This window comes from Chrysemys picta, chromosome 15 (assembly GCF_011386835.1).
Source record: "Chrysemys picta bellii isolate R12L10 chromosome 15, ASM1138683v2, whole genome shotgun sequence".
Taxonomy (NCBI): domain Eukaryota; kingdom Metazoa; phylum Chordata; order Testudines; family Emydidae; genus Chrysemys; species Chrysemys picta.
Window position 1 is genome coordinate 20370875 of NC_088805.1, and position 19748 is coordinate 20390622.

Below are 19748 nucleotides of genomic sequence, written 5' to 3' on the forward strand. Positions count from 1 at the left end.
GGGGAGATTTTCAAAGGCTCAAGTGGCTGTCAAGTGCCCAAATTGCATTGAGATTGCTCCCTGCAGTGTTAAGACAAATATTTTCAGATGTGAGTGCCAACAGTTAAATCCACATTTAGGCGCCTAACTAACAGTGGCTTGATTTTTAGAGGCATTGAATACCTGAGCTGCAAGTGCTCAGTACCTATGTTAAAGAGGCCATTTATATTTAGATCTCTAAGTATGCTTTAAGTGTCTCGCTATAGTGCTCTCGAACTTAAAAATGTTGGCCTTAATATTTTAGCTCTCAAACTTATTGTCATCTACCAAGTTGTGTAAGTGCACCTTAGATCTCTAACTAGGGATTTGTGGTGCCAGTGATAGTGCTATGATAAACAACGAGGGCAGAGCTTACCAATGAGGTACAAAGGAGATCCCCAAGAGTTCCATCTCTTACATAGTAAAGGCAAGAGTGTCAAAGACCTTACACTGCCGTGCAAGGGAGAAGGAGAAATAAGCTTCAGCCTCCTACTAAAAATTTTGTCATGTGTGTGCTCGTGTGTGTGTGTGTGAGAGAGAGAGAGAGAGAGAGAAAATGTTGACTATTTTTTCTCAAACCATCTTAATTTGGCACATGTCAACCAGCTCTAAGCTAGAATTGTTTTGCTCTGTGTTGTGAATTATTTGAACAATATTTGTAAGCTGCTGTACAGGATCCAGAAAACTATTCTAAATAAGTTCATAACTTTTAATGACTTATGGTTAGGCAGCTCTTCAGAAAATGGAACATTAAGGTTTGGGATATGTGATGAGATTATTTATTAGTTTCCATTGCCATGGAAGATGCACTTGACAGTGTATCTATAGATGGGTTTTTTTCTCTGTGTTTATAGTTGTTGTTTTTAAATTGATTTCTTGACATTAGCATTAATACATTGGTGGACAAAACATACCAGGTGCACTGTTCATTGGCTAACATCTCAAGTGGGGATGGGCTTTTCAGCATTTTGTTTCAGTGAAAACAATTGAGCCTATGCTAAATTACCTCAGCTGAGGATCTAGCCCAGTATTCCTAGAGAGAACATTTGCTCTGATCCTCACCTTCTTCATCCAGTCATTGTATGCTTAATTAATAAAAATTCTAGAACAGATTACTATTTGCTTAAATTTTTTAAAAAACCAAACACATAGACACAACCCTATTGCTACCTCCTCTATACTATCCTTTCAATTGCATTTTTTCTTTCTTTCTAGGTCTAGCCAAGCCCATGGGACTAGTTGAAGGTCCAGGAGGCTTGGGCCAGGGAGGAATGGCTGCTACCTTGAGAGATGACAGTCATGAATCTGAGACTAAGTATGAAGAATATGGTTACAATGCCCAGCTCAGTGACAGGATATCACTGGATAGGTCCATTCCTGACTACAGACCAAAAAAGTAAGTCGAATCCTACATTTTTATTTGTGCAAGTGATTGTTGTTCCTCTGACCATGGTAGCAGCTCTGTATGCATGCCTTATGTTCAGAGTGTACTGAAAGGTTAGCCAGATATACACTCCTGAGTGTAATGAAAACTATAAAGACCAATTGTGATCTCAAGCATGGATATCACATCAGCATCTGTAGCTAACTTTACAAGTAATGCCACAATATGCATGTCCATGCCTTTGGATCAGTAATGACTTCAAAGTGCTGAGCATTGTTCAGTAAAACCTCAGCCACACGCAGATGAGCTCAGATATTAGCAGCAGGAGCCTCTCTCTCTGCCTGTTGGAGTCACGTACTATGAAAGATGCGGTAGCACCAACAAATGGAAGCAGCGCTGTTTTGTAGACACTGATTGTTTAAGATTGAAAACATCAAATGCTTTGTGTTTAATTGCACTTGGGGTGTTCTTATGACAGAACTGTAGAGGCAGGGTATTTACTCATGTCTATATTGTGATGAAACAAGTAGTAAGACTATCACAGCAGGGGCCTTTAATTACAGTCAGAGATGCACTTAAGATTTTTTACTGTCTGTGGAATGTGCATATTTACACTATAATATCACATTCTTCACATGTCTACACTGCATTTGACATTGCAATTATATGTTTAATATTTTTACTGATTTATTATAGGTTGTGTTAAGTGCCTTTCAAATCTTTCATATTTATATCGTTATGTATTCTCCAGAAAAGTCATTCTTGCAGTCATTCTGAGAATGATGATCAGTAATGTCTTAATGCAGTGAAGATCGGTAGCAATGCTTAGCTGCTCTCAGTAGACAAAACTGAAAAGAATAGTTAATTAATTTGTAATAATAATCTTCTGTTTAAAAATCCCCATTGGGGTTCCCAGGCAGAAGTGAAAGTTAAATAAAAGTACCTTATTAAGGAGGGGAGAAAAGTTTAGTCAAGCACAACCATTGTGCTCTATGAGCAGATTACAATTTAAAAAAGATCTTTGACACTTCAAGAAGCCAGAAACTAAATTTAGCAAAACAAAACTTCAGCCTTCAGAGTCCCTTAGATGTTACATGCCAATCTAGTCTCAGAACCATTGACTCAGCATTCACATACTCAGATGCTTGGTGTGGAAAAGTAATCTTATATTAGATAGATTAGAAAGAGAGAGAGAGAGAGAGCAGAATATTACTTAGATGTTACACCTGAGTCAACATGTGATGAAAATCCAGCATGGGATTCACCTGGAGAAAGGGTAAACCCTCCAGTGTGGGATTATCCTGTGACCACTAAAATTATATATTAAGCCTGATTCAAACACCATTGAGGTCAATGGGAATCTTTCATTTGACTTCAGTGGGGTTTGGGTCATGCCTCTTGTTAGTTAATAAACTCAAGTAGTTAGTAAATATGGGTGGGTGAAGCATTAAAAAGGTGAAAAGAAGCCAAAGCTGCAAAGTTTGGATCTAGCTGCTATATTTCCAAATCTTCAAAATGTGGGGGTGTTTCGAGTTGGTGATGCTGGAATTTGGAGTTTGGCTCTGGCTCATCTCTACTTAGAAGCTTTGACCATTGGTTCAGATAAGCATCTGTGGTTATCCAAACCCTTTGGGTGCCCCCATTTTGGTTGGGACTCCCATAAGATTATGCTGTCTTATTAAATGTCTGAAATACTATGAGAGCTGCTTTCTGTGTGATATTTGGACACTCTTGGGGTGGTTCTAGTTAGGCCTGGAAACATGTATATCGAGACATGTCCAAGCCTCAACAAACCTTTAGTTTGAATTTGCTTTGAAAAATGAGTGAAAGTTCAGTGGTAGAGCTGAGTTTAATCTGCGTGTATCAGAAGGAGATTCTACCTCCATTCAATTGGTGAATTTGATTAGATTTCATTTTTCTACTATGATTCTCACAAGCAACCTTATTTTGATTCTGGCAACTACAGACATACAAGCACTTAAACACCAGATACACCTGGGAACTCTCACTTGAACACCCATTGACATGAAGAGTTCAAAAGTACAGTATCCCACATGAGCCATGCACTATCAAGAGCTACTTTTCTGGTTTATCCATTGTTCAGTGTTCTACCTGAATGTCGCATCCTAACAGATCTACTATGGTGTGACCGTTGTGCAGTTTCATTCATACACTAAGGCTGAAATTTTCAAAGCTGACTAAGGGGGTTGGATGCCCAGTTCTCATTAGAAATTAGTGATAAGTGAGGGTTTGAAAATCGCACCCTAAATTCTCATGTAAAACCTTGTACTCCAAAGGACTCCTTATCTCTCTGTCTTCCTTGGTACTCACGTGGCCCTCATCAGTGAGCGTCTCACAATCATTAACAGATTTTATCCTCAGAACATTGCTGTGACTGTAGGGAAATATCTCCATTTTACAGATGAGGAACGGGGTAGAATTAAGGTCCACAAATCACACAGGAAGTCTGTGGCTGATCTCAGAACCGGACCCAGAACTCCTGAGTCCCACATCAGTGCTCTGTCCTTCTGACCATCCTTCCTTCCCAGTCTAACCTCCATTTTGCCCACTCAAACTCCCACATTTGCATACACATGTAGGTATTGTGGATGCAAACAGGGAATATTTTTGATCAGCTGGCTGTTTGCATGGATTGTTTTACCCAATTTATGAATGCAAATACAGTTCAGCCACACAAATGTGGAGCTTGTAATATGCAATAGATGAACTCCCACATATTACTGCTTCTTTGGGAAAAAATGTGGCTTTAAATATTGACTTTCATTATATTTTAACTGTTGTAAATTTCACCACTTTTGTCCATCTTCTGTATAGAGATAGGGTAAGCATTCTAGTTGTGACTCTTCCTAGCACACCTTAAATAAATGTACAGCAATATAATGGCTTTTCTTGATGCATTTTCATCCATGCAATAAACAGGAAAGGGATGTCTCGCAAAGGGGACATACAGCCAGATGAAACCAATGCCAGTGTACTAAATTGTAGCAACTCCCAGTGTTGTTCCACTGCAAAGAAATCTGCAAACCTGTGTAATCCTGCCAGCAAGCTGCTTTTTCTGTATGTTTGCATTTCTCTGCTTTTCCACCAGCTGTTGTCACCGAGACCTTCAAACTCAAAGGACAAACAACCCTTCCCCATAAATGGGGAAACACTAACTCAGCACAGAAGCAGGCAGCAATTTTTCAGGCATTTTATTTTCATGTGCCAAATGGAATTAATTACAGTAAATAGTTCACTTGAAATTACAGTTCCCTTGATTGCAATAAAAATCACCTTTTGACCTAAACATGGTGTAGGAAACATATCTCAGCTCTCTCTTCTCTTGGCATCCCACGTACACCAGAGGCAGAGTTGTTTTTTTAAATGGACTTCTAGATGAGCTAATTAGATTTGATCTTGAACAGCATTTTGAGAAGTCTGATTTCACACTGCACCAAATCTGATGAACATGGAGTTGAACTGCTGACCATCGCTTAGAAAATGTCATAGGCCTTCCCAGTCAATTTCTATGTTCTAGCAATTTTGGACTGTTAATGCTCTGGGATGATGCAAGAATTAAATATCAGAAGTGATCAGGGCCGGCTCCAGGCACCAGCCCACCAAGCATGTGCTTGGGGCGGCACCTGGAGGGGGGTGACGCGGCGTGGCGCTCCGGCCCGAGAATGGGGCCGCGACTGGGATCGCCGCCCTTTCTCAGTGCTCTGGCCGCCGGGGAGAGCAGAGCCCTGGCCGGGCTCTCCGCCCTCCTCCCTGCGCTCTGGCCGCCGGGGAGAGCGGAGCCCCGGCGGGCTCGCCTCCCTCCCCCCGGTGCTCCGGCCGGTCGGGGAGAGCGGGGCCCCGGCCGGGCTCTTCGTCCTCCTCCCGGCGCTCCGGCCACCAGCGGAGCTGCGGTGGGCTCGCTGCCCTCCCCCCGGTGCTCCGGCCGGTTGGGGAGAGCGGGCCCGCGGCCGGGCTCGGCGCCCTCCCCTGCCGTGCTCCCTGCGGGAGGGCGGGGGGCGGCGGGAGGCTTTTTTGCCTGGGGTGGCAAAAAAGTCAGAGACGCCCCTGGAAGTGATACTTACATATTACCTTCAAGTGCAAATGGTGTATAATCATCTGGATTAATTATGACTCAGGGTGATTTTCCACACATATTTAGCTGAAACATTTTGCATTGGACTAAATTGGGATTTCATTTTGCAGCTTGTTGTCAGCGTAATGTGCTCTATGTCTTTTAGATTTGTGAAAATACATGGCAGTGCTTTAAAATGTATGGTCCAGTTAGTTAATAATGGTCCCTATTAGCTATCTAAATTCCAGTGCAACTCCTATAAAAGTAGTTATAAAATCCATATGAATGCCAAATGAGTTGCACAGGATTATTTTTGTTGCAGTGAACACCTAAGGAATGAATGCTTTTGGTTGAACTATTTTGATCCCCCTTCATACAAAACAGACAGAAACTTCAGAAATGTTCACTATTCATCAAGTCAGGCACAAGCCAAAAGAAGAGGGGATGTAGAAGGAAGGAAGGGTTTATGTAGCTCTCCCACAAGCAGCCCTTGCTCCTGCTGAGTATATTATTAATATATGCAGGTTGTTCACCTGCTAGGCTGATCTGTGGGTGCTATTGACTAATGCATTTTTCTGTTCATATTTGCTCTGTTCCCTCTTCATCTCGCTCTATATTTCTTGCAGCAGTTTCTCAGTGTTGTTGCAGTGCACAAAAAAGCACTTATTGTGGAAGCTATCAGTTTTGTTGCTGCCATGAAAAGCATAATACAGACAAGTGTCTTGGCATATAGGTGGTCAGCTCAGTAGTGATACAGGGACGCTAAACCTCCTGCTCCTTCCAGAGGGCACCTGCAGTAAAGCATTAGCAAAACTTCCTATGCCATGCTTAACTATTCTGCTCTTCTGTTGTAATTCTTACTCATGGACAAACTTCAGTCTTCTGTGGTAGAACCTAGCTGAGCCAGTACTGACAGTGTGGATATCTCTCTGGGGAAAATGTTGTTTAATAGAGAAATCACGTTTGGAAATACTGTTATTCATGATATCCCATGAGTATGACAGTTCGTTCTTCCTTACTCTTCTCCAAGACGCTTCTGTAAGTTTCTCACCTGGGGAAAACAAGGTAAAAAATGTCTTTCTAAACATGTGTTCTTCTACCACATCCATCACCAGATATCAGAGTCCAGTTGGCCAACACTTCCTTTCTAATAAATCACCGTTATTATGCAGTGTGTTGGCCTTTTTCCATTTAGATGAGAAGACTCCAAATCTAACAGCTGCCTTTTGACACTATTCGAGCTCCTGCTTTGTGTACCGATGAAAACATTCATATCATGCTCTCCAGATCACTGTGGGCAAGTAGAATTTTGATACAGATTGCAGCCAGAATGTTCAAACGTGAGTGCCTAAAGTTAGCTACCTAAATCCTGGCTTAGGCACCTGAATATGAGTGGCCTGATTTTCAGAGGTGCTGAGGAGGTAGAGAGAGAGAGGGCTGGGCGGTGCCAGGCCACTACTCCTGGACCTAGGACATGGTCCCAACATCACAACCCCCTTTCTGGGACAACAGCCGTCTGTTGCTACCAGCTAATGTAGTTAGTCCTGTAGCTCAAGGGCTAGCCGTGTGTGCTACAGTGCTGAAAGTTCAGCGCTCAGTCCCTCCTGATTGTGCATGATAGGGCAAGTGGATTTACAGTTGTGCACAGCAGAATTTGGTTTTACCTTTTTCCTAAAACACAAAACCAAAAACCAACCCAACCAAATGAACCACACCTAGGAAACTGCATACAAAAAAACCATGTAAAAAAAAAGTTATTTAGGTTCCAAATCAAGCCCTGGAAAAGTTAGCAAATGCCAGTTTTACGGTTGCTCAGGTAATCTTAATACGTCCTCCTTGTGCATATGCATTATGATACATTCTTCAATTGCATGATCACATACTATATTTTCCCACACATCTCTTGCCTCATTCAGTGCACAGATTGGATGCACAGGGTCCAAATTAAGGTAGCCCGGGCAACTGTAAGTCCAGCATTTCCTAACTTCCCAGAGCCAGTGACCGTTTCCTTTATGTCCCGGGGAGACCACCCAGTCTATCCAGTCAGCCTCTGTTCCTGCCTGGGTAATCTCCTGTCATCCGAAACTTGTTTTTGTACTGGGCTGGCACTCTAAAATTGGATGTCCCAGTAATTTCACCGAGGCTGTCCCAAGGAAACCGTCGGGTCTAAGACCCTCGTGTACACATAACACAAAACAGAGACAATTTACCCATCTCCTGTTGAGGCCTCTTCCAACGCGATCTGTCTCGTTGCTTGTGGTCTGTCTCTCAGAGTCCTCCTTATCATCCCCGCCGGGGGGCAACTCCCAAGACAATACAACCCAAAGTAAACTCACCTCGGCGCGCGCTGGTCCTTCTCGAGGGAGGGGCCCCGGAGCGGTTCCGAGCTGGAGAAGTCCCATCTGGGGTGCCAAAACTGTCATAGGAATTTCTGTCCGTTCCAGCTGAGGAATAAGAGACGGACACAGCTAATCAAGCAAGGAGCCCCGGGAGGGGCAATGGGTTTATTTCAATTGCAATTGGGTTCGAGCTCATAAGTCAGCAAGAACAAAGAAAACACACCAAAGAAACCACATAATGCAGTTGCTTATGATAATCTATCGCTCTAATGATTGGCCAAAATTTGCCATCATTACTATACATAATTAGCAAACTATATGTATCTGCCCCTCTTATGACCCCTTATTGTTCATCTACTTGCCCCCTCCTCCTTGCTTATTTTGCAAACCAAGCAGTTAGGTATCTACAGGACGCAGGCACAGACAGTTCCATTGTCTCCAGGTTTGGAGTTTGGCTACATTTCTTGAAGGAACTTCCTGAGTTAAGACAACCCATAGCTGATGTTTTCCCTTCTTCTTTCTCCCATGTGTACGTGACAAATTTGCCCCCTGGCAGTTAAGCAGAATAATTTTATATCACTTTCATGCTGTTTCACATCTGATACTCCTTGATGAAACATAGGAACCTTATCTTATAGCAGGCTTATTCAAAGTGATACAAGCTACGAAAGTGCGATCTTGGAAGAGTGTTGCTGTTTTCATAATGTAATAAAAATACTGTTTTGATAAATAATTAATAATAATAAATAGTGTGTAATAAGCATGTCATAAAAACAAATTTTATATTTCCAAGATCACTGCTTTTATAATTCATAGTCAGGTAAAGGAGAAAATCCCTGGAAATATTCATTTTTAGGAGGGGCTTCGCAAGACTTGACATTTTAGTGAAAAGGGTTCACAGGTTTGTTAAAGTTTGGGAACCACTGACCTAGCCACACCCACACATATTCCCTCTTGTCAAAAACACCTGCTGTGATGCATTATGCACACACTTGAGAAAAGTTAATATGATCCTAGAGCTCCATAAGAGCTAAATTGGCTTTTACAAGAAATTATGGCCACTAGGTGAGGATCCTTAATTTAACTGATCTCTTTTGTGCAACCGCATGCCTAGCACATTGTGGTAGCTGAGTGACAGCCATAATACTAAGAGATGGATTCACTTTACCGGCTATATCAGCAAAGGAAGATATTTCTTTGTGTTATGGTCATGGATATTTGTGTTGAGAAAATGTAGCCTTAAACAGCAAACCTATTAATGCTGAAAGAACTGAAATTTTCAGCCACAAAGAGCAGAGAACACCAGGTCTTGGAGAAATTACTTTAATTTATTCAACCCTTTTATAGAGGCAGACATTTTAGTTGTTTGCTATTAATGCTTCACAATAGCAAAGGAATAGCATCTCTGAGGTTCTGAAAAGTAATTAATGGTTCACTGCACACTGTACCTTAGGAAAAGCTTTTTTAATTACCTATCAAAAGGATTCTGGAATTGATCAAATGGGGCTATCAAGGGGAAAGACTTAGTAAATAGACCTCTGGTTTCTTCATTCAGGGGTTTAATAACATCAACCATCTCTAAGGCCTCTTGTTAGAAACCAGCCATTCCATCAGGGATTGTCCTTCAGTGCTCCAGGCCTTCACAACTTACCAGTTTCATGGCTGCAAGAGCACACATTTAGTTTAGACATTTTTCTCTTTCCCACAGAGTATTAATGGCTATTAGCCAGGATGGGTAAGGAATGGTGTCCCTAGCCTCTGTTTGTTAGAGGATGGAGATGGATGGCAGGAGAGAGATCACTTGATCATTGCCTGTTGGTCCACTCCCTCTGGGGCACCTGGCATTGGCCACTGTCGGTAGACAGGATACTGGGCTAGATGGACCTTTGGTCTGACCCGGTACGGCCGTTCTTATGTTCTTATGATGAACTTGTTCCCCACCCAGAAGATAGCTGCATGGTGTTAGCATGGTGGGTGTCCATTGATAGTTTTACTGGGGCAAATCACACTTTCAGCTTATCTGAGTGCCATGGAAGAAGAGAAGAGAAGTTTTGGTCTATGGGTTTCTGCCTGAAGGCCTGTACAAGGGAGCTGTTTTTGTGGCCATCTGGATTAGAAGATGTATTGGAGCAGGGATGGAAGATTAATTGCTTTCAAAGAGCATTAGGTAGATTACCCACTATTGTAAGATCAGTTATTGGGGAAAGTAGCAAAGAGTCCTGTGGCACCTTATAGACTAACAGGCGTATTGGAGCATGAGCTTTCGTGGGTGAATACCCACTTCGTCGAATGCATGGCGAAGTGGGTATTCACCCACGAAAGCTCATGCTCCAATATGTCTGTTAGTCTATAAGGTGCCACAGGACTCTTTGCTACTTTTACAGATCCAGACTAACACGGCTACCCCTCTGATAATTATTGGGGAGAGGCAGATCCAATGTTATAAAGTTTTCTCCACCCGCACTATTCTCATGCCTCACTTCTGGAGTAATCTGGTGACCCCAGGTCTCCATCTCATAGATTGGGGAAAGATGATTTAAGATTGTTCACGTTAAAATTCATAATTTAATTTTTTTATGCAGATTGGGCAGTATAGATTAGAGTACAGGATTAACAATCCCCCAGTGTGAAACAACTCTTAATCTAGCACAAATCTAGATCTGGTCAGGACCCAGAATTTCCATTCCATGGGAAATTCTGAAATTAAAAATTGAGAATCAGAACAAAACGCTGACATTTTGAAATTTCCCTCAAAACGAAAATGCTAAAAAGTTTAGATTTGGGACCATCAAAATGTTTAGTATGTATGAATATGAAACAGTATGTATTACATACAATATGTTAAATTATATATATAAATTAATGTTTTAATCTAATATAAAAGTAAACAAAAAATCAAACAAAGTCAAAATGAAACATTTTGACTTTTTCCCATTAAAAAAAAGTCATCAGAATGAACATGTTCCTGGAAAACTTTTCAATTTTGACTCAGCTGCATTTTTTGATGGAAAACTGTTCTGTCAAAGTTTTCAACTAGCTCTACATAAATCCAAGGATAATTTGCTAGCTCTTTATGAAGCATTGCTTAGACCACATTTGGAGTATAGTGTCCCGTGCTGGCCAACCTATTCGACTTCAAATATGACCTTGTTAAAACAGAGAGTATATAGCATAGAGTGTCCAAGATTAAAAATGGAATGGACAGAATTACATAGGAGGAGGATGACTAATCGGGATGATTTGTGATTGAGAAAAGATGAGTGAGAAGTGACCTGATTAAAGTGTTTCAACCAGCTTCAAAATCCATGCCCTGGTAGAGATTTTTAATACCCCTAATGCCAGGACGGTGCAGGGAACTTTTGCTTTTGGAGCATTTTTAAAACCCCGAAGGAGAAGTTGGGGGATGAATCATCCCTATCTGTAGTTTGGTTAGTGTCCGTATTAAAACAAGGCTTTTCCGATGGGGCTGTTTTTAGGTCTATTGACTCCAATTTACCCCAACGGAAGATCTGGCCCAAAATACAGACCAGATACATTAGTGCAGGGATGCTTGCACACCCATTGTATTGTGTGTACATAACTGATGCCAAGGCTTTTGAATAGGTACATCTTGCCCAACTTTCATCTGACTTTCCATCTTGCCTGAGGCTACGTATACACTACCTGCCTGAATCAGCGGGTAGAAATCGATCTTTCGGGGATTGAATTATCGCGTCTCGTCGGGATGCGACATTCGATCCCCGAATCGACGCTTGTACTCCATCAGGGGAGGTAGGAGTAAGCGCCATCGACGGGGGAGCCGCGGAGGTCAATTTGCCGCCATCCTCACAGCGTCTACCATCCCCGCTTGTACCCTAAAGACCAGCTCGTCCACTTTTCCCATCTTCCCGGCAGGGTAATAAGGAGGCCAGTGCATAGGAAGTCTCTTCTGGCTGCTCAGATCGTTCTTCCTTATTCGTTGGCAATGAGTCAGGAATCAGTCTTGCTGTCGTTAATGTGGACGCTCTGCCTGGGACCATGAGACACCTCAGTCTTCACCAGGGTAATAATATGGAACACTTCCCATGCTGTTTCCTGCCCCACTGCCCTAGAAGGTAACGGGACAGGCTGCCCTCTAGCTTATGCACAGGGAATCCCAAGTTTGTTGGACGAGATAGGGAGATGTTCCATACAGGTCATTACCAGGCTTGCCACTGCTTGGCTTATAAAATATGATGGGATCAGAGCTCCCATGTGGAGCACAGCACAGAAATGCTAATCCATAAGCAATATTGGGTACACTTATTAGCTCTCAGCTGTTTCTGATATAAAACAAAAGTTCTTTCTGGCTTTTCCCATTAGATACATTATTGATTCCCCGTTGTTTAGCACTAGCTAGGTTTTCTAATTAAGTAGTGACTTTAATTATACCACAAAGCGTATAATATAGATCTTGATTATCACTGGCCTATGGGATAATGACAGGAAAACTGGCAAATCCAACTTAAACAGAATCATAAATCTGAAGGCACTTCTCCAAAAACTCATTCTACATTCATATGCAACCGTTTCCCCCCTTGTTACATGTTTGCAGTGTCTTATTGTATATTAATTGTCAAAGCCAAATTCTGCATGATTATTAGCTCTAATAAGTGTAGATGAAGTGGTTGCTGCATTTGAGTAGGCAGGAAACCTGGGGTTGCATTCTTAGTTGATTTCAACATTGTGTTTAAACACATTACAGTTAGATATTCTTCCCTGTGCTCTGCCCGCTCCAGAAAGTTTGCGTGATGAGATGGATAGCTACAAGGACAGGAGACCTCAGTATGCCCAGTCCTGGGAGTAAACGGTAGCTGCTACACAAAATGTTGAGTTAAGAAGTGTTGACAAAAGTATGAAAGAAAACTAAGGGAAGTTTTCTACTAATGAGATCTATTAAAGAATGGAATCGCCTCCTTGGAGAAATTGGGAAAGAGACTTGCACTATAGAAAACTGGACTCAGCACTTGAAAATATACTACACTGACAATCTTTTAATGGACAGGTCTGAACCAGTTGACCAAGCAGGCCTTTTGCATCCTTAATTGCCCTTATTCACTCTCATGCTGTATATTGTTGAGTGTGACCTGCTTCTGCATGAGGGTCTTAAAGACACAATTGCTCTTTCTAATGAATGCAGGTTAATTTTTGAGAGTCACGGTAGTTTCTTGGAGTTGGAAAAAGAGAACTATTACTATTTTAAAACAAAAGGAGTTTTTCCTCCGTAGGAACTGCAGCCTCAGTCAAGCTAAACAAGGCACACTTCTCCATGGGCCAGTGTTCGTACAGTACATGTGGATCCCCGTGTGCCAGATACTGCAGAACTGGCAGCCCACTTTTGCTGTATTCTCTGCAAGCAAATTTCTCGTGTCCTGTTGTAGCTGAACATTATGGGCTTGTGGGTGGTAGCAGAACTTTCTAAAATGGTTTTGCATAATTCTGGTGAAGTGACACTTTTCTTGGTAGTGATTTGAAATCCTGATTCTTTATGCTGGGGTAGAGAGACCAATGGTGAGTGTGTATTTCATTTAAACAATATAGAATGTTACTAAAACCTGGAGGGAAGGAAGCAGGAAGAGAGCTCAAGTTTTAGTGTGTTTGGGAGACTGCAAAGTGTAATGTATACACCTGCTTCTTCAACGTAAAGGCAGAGAGCAGGGAGAGGTTTGTGTATCTCCACAGGTTGCTCCTAGTTTACCTGTCCATCTCCTTTCTGAGCCAACTCTTGCTTTAAACTGGCAGATGCACAGGATCACTCATATATTAAAGGACCCAAGGATTGTGTAACCTGAACAATTAGTGCACCTTTAGTATTTGACAGGCTTTGATGAAAAGGCAATGCAGCAAATCTGTGCAGCTGCTTACCCAACTGTGTTCTGAGCACCCGTTAGTGCCACCAAATTGAGCACCACTGATTGGACTCCTTTCCACTTGCATGAACGCTACATGGGCACAGACAGCACAGGGAGAGATTCAATGGTATTGACTCCAAAGCACAGGTTACCCATGAGATAAGTACTCAAAAATGTATGTAATGTATCTGAACCTCTTAGATATGAACAAGTGGCCTGGAAACCTCCTGGGAACACCTTTTCTCCCTAGATTTGTCATTTCCATTGGTAGGTTGGGCTGGAGGTAAAGAATCTCCACGATACACCTCTACCCCGATATAACGTGACCCGATATAACACGAATTCGGATATAACGCAGTAAAGCAGCGCTCCGGGGGGGCGGGGCTGCGCACTCCGGTGGATCAAAGCAAGTTCAGTATAACACAGGTTTCACCTATAACAAGTAAGATTTTTTGGCTCCCGAGGACAGCGTTATATCAGGGTAGAGGTGTATTTGGTTTTTGAGCTTGGTTCTTAAGTGAGTTAAGATTCAGGAAGAAAAAAGAATAATTTATCTGAACTAAATAGTTTGTCTTTCTTACAATATGCAGGAATCTATACATCCTCCTCCTTCTGATGCATACGGATTTACTTGTTTTAGATGTAACCAGCACTTTTGGGGGGCCACCTGCTATTCACAATCACATGGTGATATCTTGTTTTAGATGTAACCAGCACTTTTGGGGGGCTTATTCACAATCATATGGTGATATCTATATAGCATATATGCATTCATTACTGCTTTGAAATCATTTGCTACCATTAGAATGAAGAAAGAAATGAGAAATCAACCTTGGCACATTCTTCATATATACAAAAGCCTTTCTAAACAAAATCTGTTAGACAGAACTGACAGCTGTCATGGGAAATTTCCAGTTGTGCTAGAAACCCAGCATGGAAATTCTTGAATTCCAAAGCTTCATCAATTGTAGAGGAACATTAAATATTATTAAAGTGATGACATTGAGGAAATGTGAGACTGTGCACCAATAAGGATATCTACCACTGAGAGAGAAATGTCACAACTTCAGTATTTATACTTGAAGCGCTAGATGAAAATTGGGTAAAAAAAGCCCATTGTTCTCTTAATTACTCTTTTATCAAATGTGAATTAACAATGAGAAAATCCTCAGCTGGTATAAATCAGTATTGCATTTAATGGTAAAATAATATTGTATCTGTATTATAGACACAGCAAAATTCTGAATTTGGATCTACACCAAAGAGTTGTTTTTCTTTTAACACTGAAGAAGACTTACATTGTATACTCCACCCTTTGTTCCCTATGCAGAATTCCTGATGGTGTGTGTGGGAGTTTTAAGTGGCAACCAACTGCAGAATAATCAATTGGGATCTGCAGAATTTTTTCCACAATCTGAAAATCTTTCTGGGGTGACCTCTTCAAATTGCATTTGTTGGTCTTTCGTATGGGTAAGACTTGTAAAATCTGACCAAATCAATCAAGAGCTGTGGAAGGACCATCCAAAAATATTTCCTCTCCATCAGTGACTCACAGTTAAAACCAGTTTCAGAGTGGTAGCCGTGTTAGTCTGTATCAGCAAAAACAACGAGGAATACTTGTGGCACCTTAGAGACTAACAAATGTATTTGGGCATAAGCTTTTGTGGGCTAAAACCCACTTCATCAGATGCATGGAGTGGAAAATACAGTAGGAAGATATATATACACAGTACATGAGAAGATGGGAGTTGCCTTACCAAGTGGGGGGTCAGTTCTAATGAGACAATTCAATTAAAGTGGGCTATTATCAACAGGAGGAAAAATCACTTTTGTAGTGGTAATCACGGTGTCCCATTTCAAACAGTTGACAAGAAGGTGTGAGTAACAGTAGAGGAAATTAGCATGGGGAAATTATTATTTTTTAACTAATTTTTTTAAACCAATTTCCCCATGCTAATTTCCTCTACTGTTACTCACACTTTCTTGTTAACTGTTTGAAATGGGACACCCTGATTACCACTACAAAGGCACTTATTAAGGCAACTCCCATCTTTTCATGTACTATGTATATATATCTTCCTACTCTATTTTCCACTCCATGCATCTGATGAATTGGGTTTTAGCCCACGAAAGCTTATGCCCAAATAAATTTGTTAGTCTCTAAGGTGCCACAAGGACTCCTCGTTGTTTTTACAGTTAACACAGATTCACCTGTGCAATGGCATTTTAAAGCTCATTTCTTTTCTGTCCCCTGGGTTATATTGCTGGTTGTTGCCTCCTATCCGTTCCAGGGAGAGAAAGGTATTCCTGTACATTTCTGAACTGTCATGTCATGTTACACTCCACTGTATCACATCAGAAGATGAAGGCGAGGCGGGTAATGGGACAAATCCAGCCATGAATTCAGATGATCCCTTTGGAAGTTTTGTTAAGTGCATCCCCATGAAGCTGAATCTCCTAGTCCACGTAAAGCTTTAAAGTAGTTACTTTAAATGCCCTGGGATTAGGGGTTTTCCTCCTTTTGCTTAAAATTTGCACCTGAATTAGTTCAGTTCAATTCTGAAGTCCATACGATTTCCAAATACATCCCTTAATACACTTTTAAAAATATACATCTCTTGATTCTGGTACTTATGCAGAGAAAATCCATCTTAGTGGATGCCTTTCCCAGCAGTTCAGCAATGAGAAAATCAAGGTTTGAGACTAATCACACAAGAGGTGTTTTTTATAAACGCGTCAGGCCGTTTTACTCTTCTGCCTGAAATAAAAATGAGTTGTGGACTCGAAGTCAGTGCAATGTTTCATTTTAGTAGTGTCGGTGCTTGTTTGCTTTGCCTGTGCCTCTTGTTTTGTGTGAATTTAGTGCTCATAAAAGTGAGGGACTCCTAACATTAATAGAGCCACAGATATGGTACTAGTGCCAGCTGGAAAGATATAAGTTCCCCACCGTGGTATGTCCACAGCATAGCTTTGCCAGTTCACTTCAGTTTGATCTGCGTGCCTTCCCAACTTCTGAACAGTGCCTGCTGGTTAAGCCATGTGATGGTGGTTTTGTGGCGTGGAAATATGGAGCCTTTATTTTATGTTTTTCCAGTCGGCGTGAAATATTCTTGGCTTCCATATTACCACCTTCCTCTGAGATTTCGCAGGCTAAACGGTCAGGCTGGGTCACCACTTTGATGGGAGAACTCAAAGGGAAACCTAGGTGTGCTGGGAAGTGATGCTAGTGATGCATTAGGGACATCTTTTTCTCTAGCTTGGTACTGAACCAAGTTCTCCATCGTGGGGCAGGGGCCACTGGTAAATTGAACGTACTGTCTCGAATTGTGGGCTGTGTGCCTGTGGATAAAAGGAGCCAGAAAGCAGCTGAATATCCCACACCTGGGAATTCCCCTGGAATGGAGAGGAGGTCCTCAGAAAAGCAGCACCATATCTCCACCTCACAGCCCCCAGTATAAGGGTACAGTCAGCATGGACGTAGTTTGGGGGGTCAGGAGGGTTCCCCCCCCCAAACGGCAAGCCTCGGGCAGGCTTGGAATTTACCCCCCACACATGTGCGGCCCCATTGGCCTGACTGGAGCTCCCCCCCAAATATAGAAATCAAACTATGCCTATGATGGTCAGAGTCCTGGGTGTTCTGGCTGTTCTTGGCTGTCAGATGGTCCCCAATACAGTACAGACATAAAACAGAGCAAGTCTTAGTGAGCTGCACCAGCCCCTAACAGTCCCAGAACTCCAGCAGTACAAAGGTGATCTACAGCCACCTTCCTTTCCCATGTACACTCCCCCACTGGGAGATACAGCTCAAAATTGAGGCCATTGTCCTTTGGAGCAGATGTAAAACCAAGGTCCTAATCATGGTGGTTATTAAAGATCCTATGACTTCTGTAAGACTAGGACTGTTAGCCCAGATGTTCTGGCCAAAGTCCAACTGGGTAATTCAATTCTGCATACAAAAATTTCCTTGCAGTTTCAACTAATTATAGTATTCATAGGGCAGACATCACCAAGTGGCACTGTTACTCTTAGTCTAAGTTCTTTTTTCATAGAGTGCGATCAAATGTTCAGTCTTGGGAAGACATGCTGTGGTGGTATTAGTGCTCCCAAGTACTATGTGGAGGTAGTGGTCCTTGGAGAGGAAGCTGGGTGAGCAGCTGGACAGTTTGCTCTCTGCCTTAGTCTCTGAGTCAATTGTTGAGGCAGAGTTGCTGTCTTTGAACCAGGCATTGATGTGAGCTGAGACTGCTGAAAGAAGGGGTTGCCCTATTGCCCTATGTGCTATTTGATCAGCTCTGTTCCAGGACTGGTTGTGTAAAAAATATATATATATACACACACACACACAAACATCCTGGAACAGAGGTGGTCAAATAAGGCACACACAGAAGATTCTCCAGGTCTGTTCTATTGATGTGTCATTCACTGGGAAGCCAATTTGCAAGGCCCTGGAATTCTGCTGTTTCTTAGCAGAGGGCGGATGCTGATGTCAGAAGACAGAGTGCTGTTATTCCTTTTCTGTTGAGAGCTGCAGGACATACGGTGTGGAGGATCATGTCATAACTGAAGTGAAGTCAGGCAATGGGGTGGACATCAGCACTTGCTACCCAACTAAAAACTTACGTAGCTGAGATACGCACAAAAGGCAAGGACAACTGTCATGCACACACCAGAGAAAATAGATGAAGGTAGGCATAAGGGCACCCACTGTTTTATTTAATGTCTGTAGTACATTATGGAATTGGAAGCCAGCTAAGTGTCTGTTTCATGTGTGGCTAGCTGGCTGTTTCTTGGCTTTCAGGAACTGATGGAGGGGTACACTACCTGTTAAAAGTGGCTTTCGATTGTCAAATAGCCACTTAATTTTTTTTCTCCTTTGCTTTAACGGCCAGTGTTGCATTCTCTGTCTTTATTAATGTGTATGTATGTAATTTGCCTTTAAAATGATGTAAAGATGGGCTAGCCTGAATAGTACAAAATATATCCCTGTGGCATAGACAGTAGTTCAACAACATTAATAATATTTAAAAAAAACAACACTTTTGGGGTTCTGCTGCTAAGTCATACTCTACCCCTAAAAACTTGAAAGGGAATTCCAGAAGGAAAGTCACGTGTTTCAGTTATCTCCAGCCAAAAAGCTCATACTTGTCTCAGTCAGAAACTGAAATAAGATTTCATCCACTTTGTGGATGTCTCATTAGGATACTGTTCCCCCAGAGGGTCACAATGCAGTTTACATTAAACTCAAGATAAAAATGATACTGAAGCTTTGCTCCTGCCTTTTCTTCACTGCCTGAAAATAAACATATGACCTAAAGCTAGTGTCCTGGTTTATTGCCTTAGTGTTATTAACCCAAGTGCACCCAGAGGTGGGGAATTTGTATTCTGTTTACTCATCGCAGAGTATTCAACTTCTTTGCCTGACAGATCTGGGGAGAGTTTTCTCTGGAAGTTGGAGAAAGGAAATCTTTTAAGTGTTTTAATGTTTGAGGCAAAGGTTCTAAGTGAAATAGGGATAAACATTTTCACCTACACATCTACAGGTACAGGGGAAGAGGAATAGAGAAAGTGCCATTGCTAATGCAGCTTCAAATAATTGGGCGGATGGTATCGGAAATAATCTACTGTCCGTGGTGTAGTGTACTTTGTTCTAGAGTTCTATGCATTTTCAGAGCATTTTCAAGTGGAAAGGGCCCTCCATAGACCACTGCTTCTCCATCTCCAAACCCTCAGGGCATGGTTATCAATAAATTATGTTCTGTGAATCACTAGAAAAAGATTTCACAGGCCACTGGTTATCCATGGAATAAAGTTTGAGAACCACTGGCTTGAAAAGATCAAATCAAAGAAAAACATGTGGACAGTAAATGAGGAAATTAATTTTAACCAGAAAGATTAATGCCTGTGTTACATGTGTGAATAGTTATGTGCTTATGAGATGTCTCCTTCCCTGTACAATACAAACTTTTGTTCCGTAGGTGCCTGATTCAGGAGAGCACCTAAACACATCCCTGACTCCATCCGTATTTGGGGAAAAGTACTTAAGTGCATTCTTAACTTTAACCATG

The 19748-nt window shown here is 41.8% G+C and overlaps 1 protein-coding gene across 13 annotated transcripts in view; it reads left to right on the forward strand.

The window, feature by feature from the left end:
- Positions 1 to 19748, forward strand: part of GALNT9 (polypeptide N-acetylgalactosaminyltransferase 9) — a 903908-nt gene that overhangs the window by 733548 nt on the left and 150612 nt on the right. For all 13 annotated transcript variants that reach the window (XM_065568515.1, XM_065568512.1, XM_065568518.1 and 10 more), the window contains one exon: positions 1234 to 1414. In XM_065568515.1, coding sequence (XP_065424587.1) covers positions 1234 to 1414 — 181 coding nt within the window. The remainder of the gene's footprint in view (positions 1 to 1233; positions 1415 to 19748) is intronic.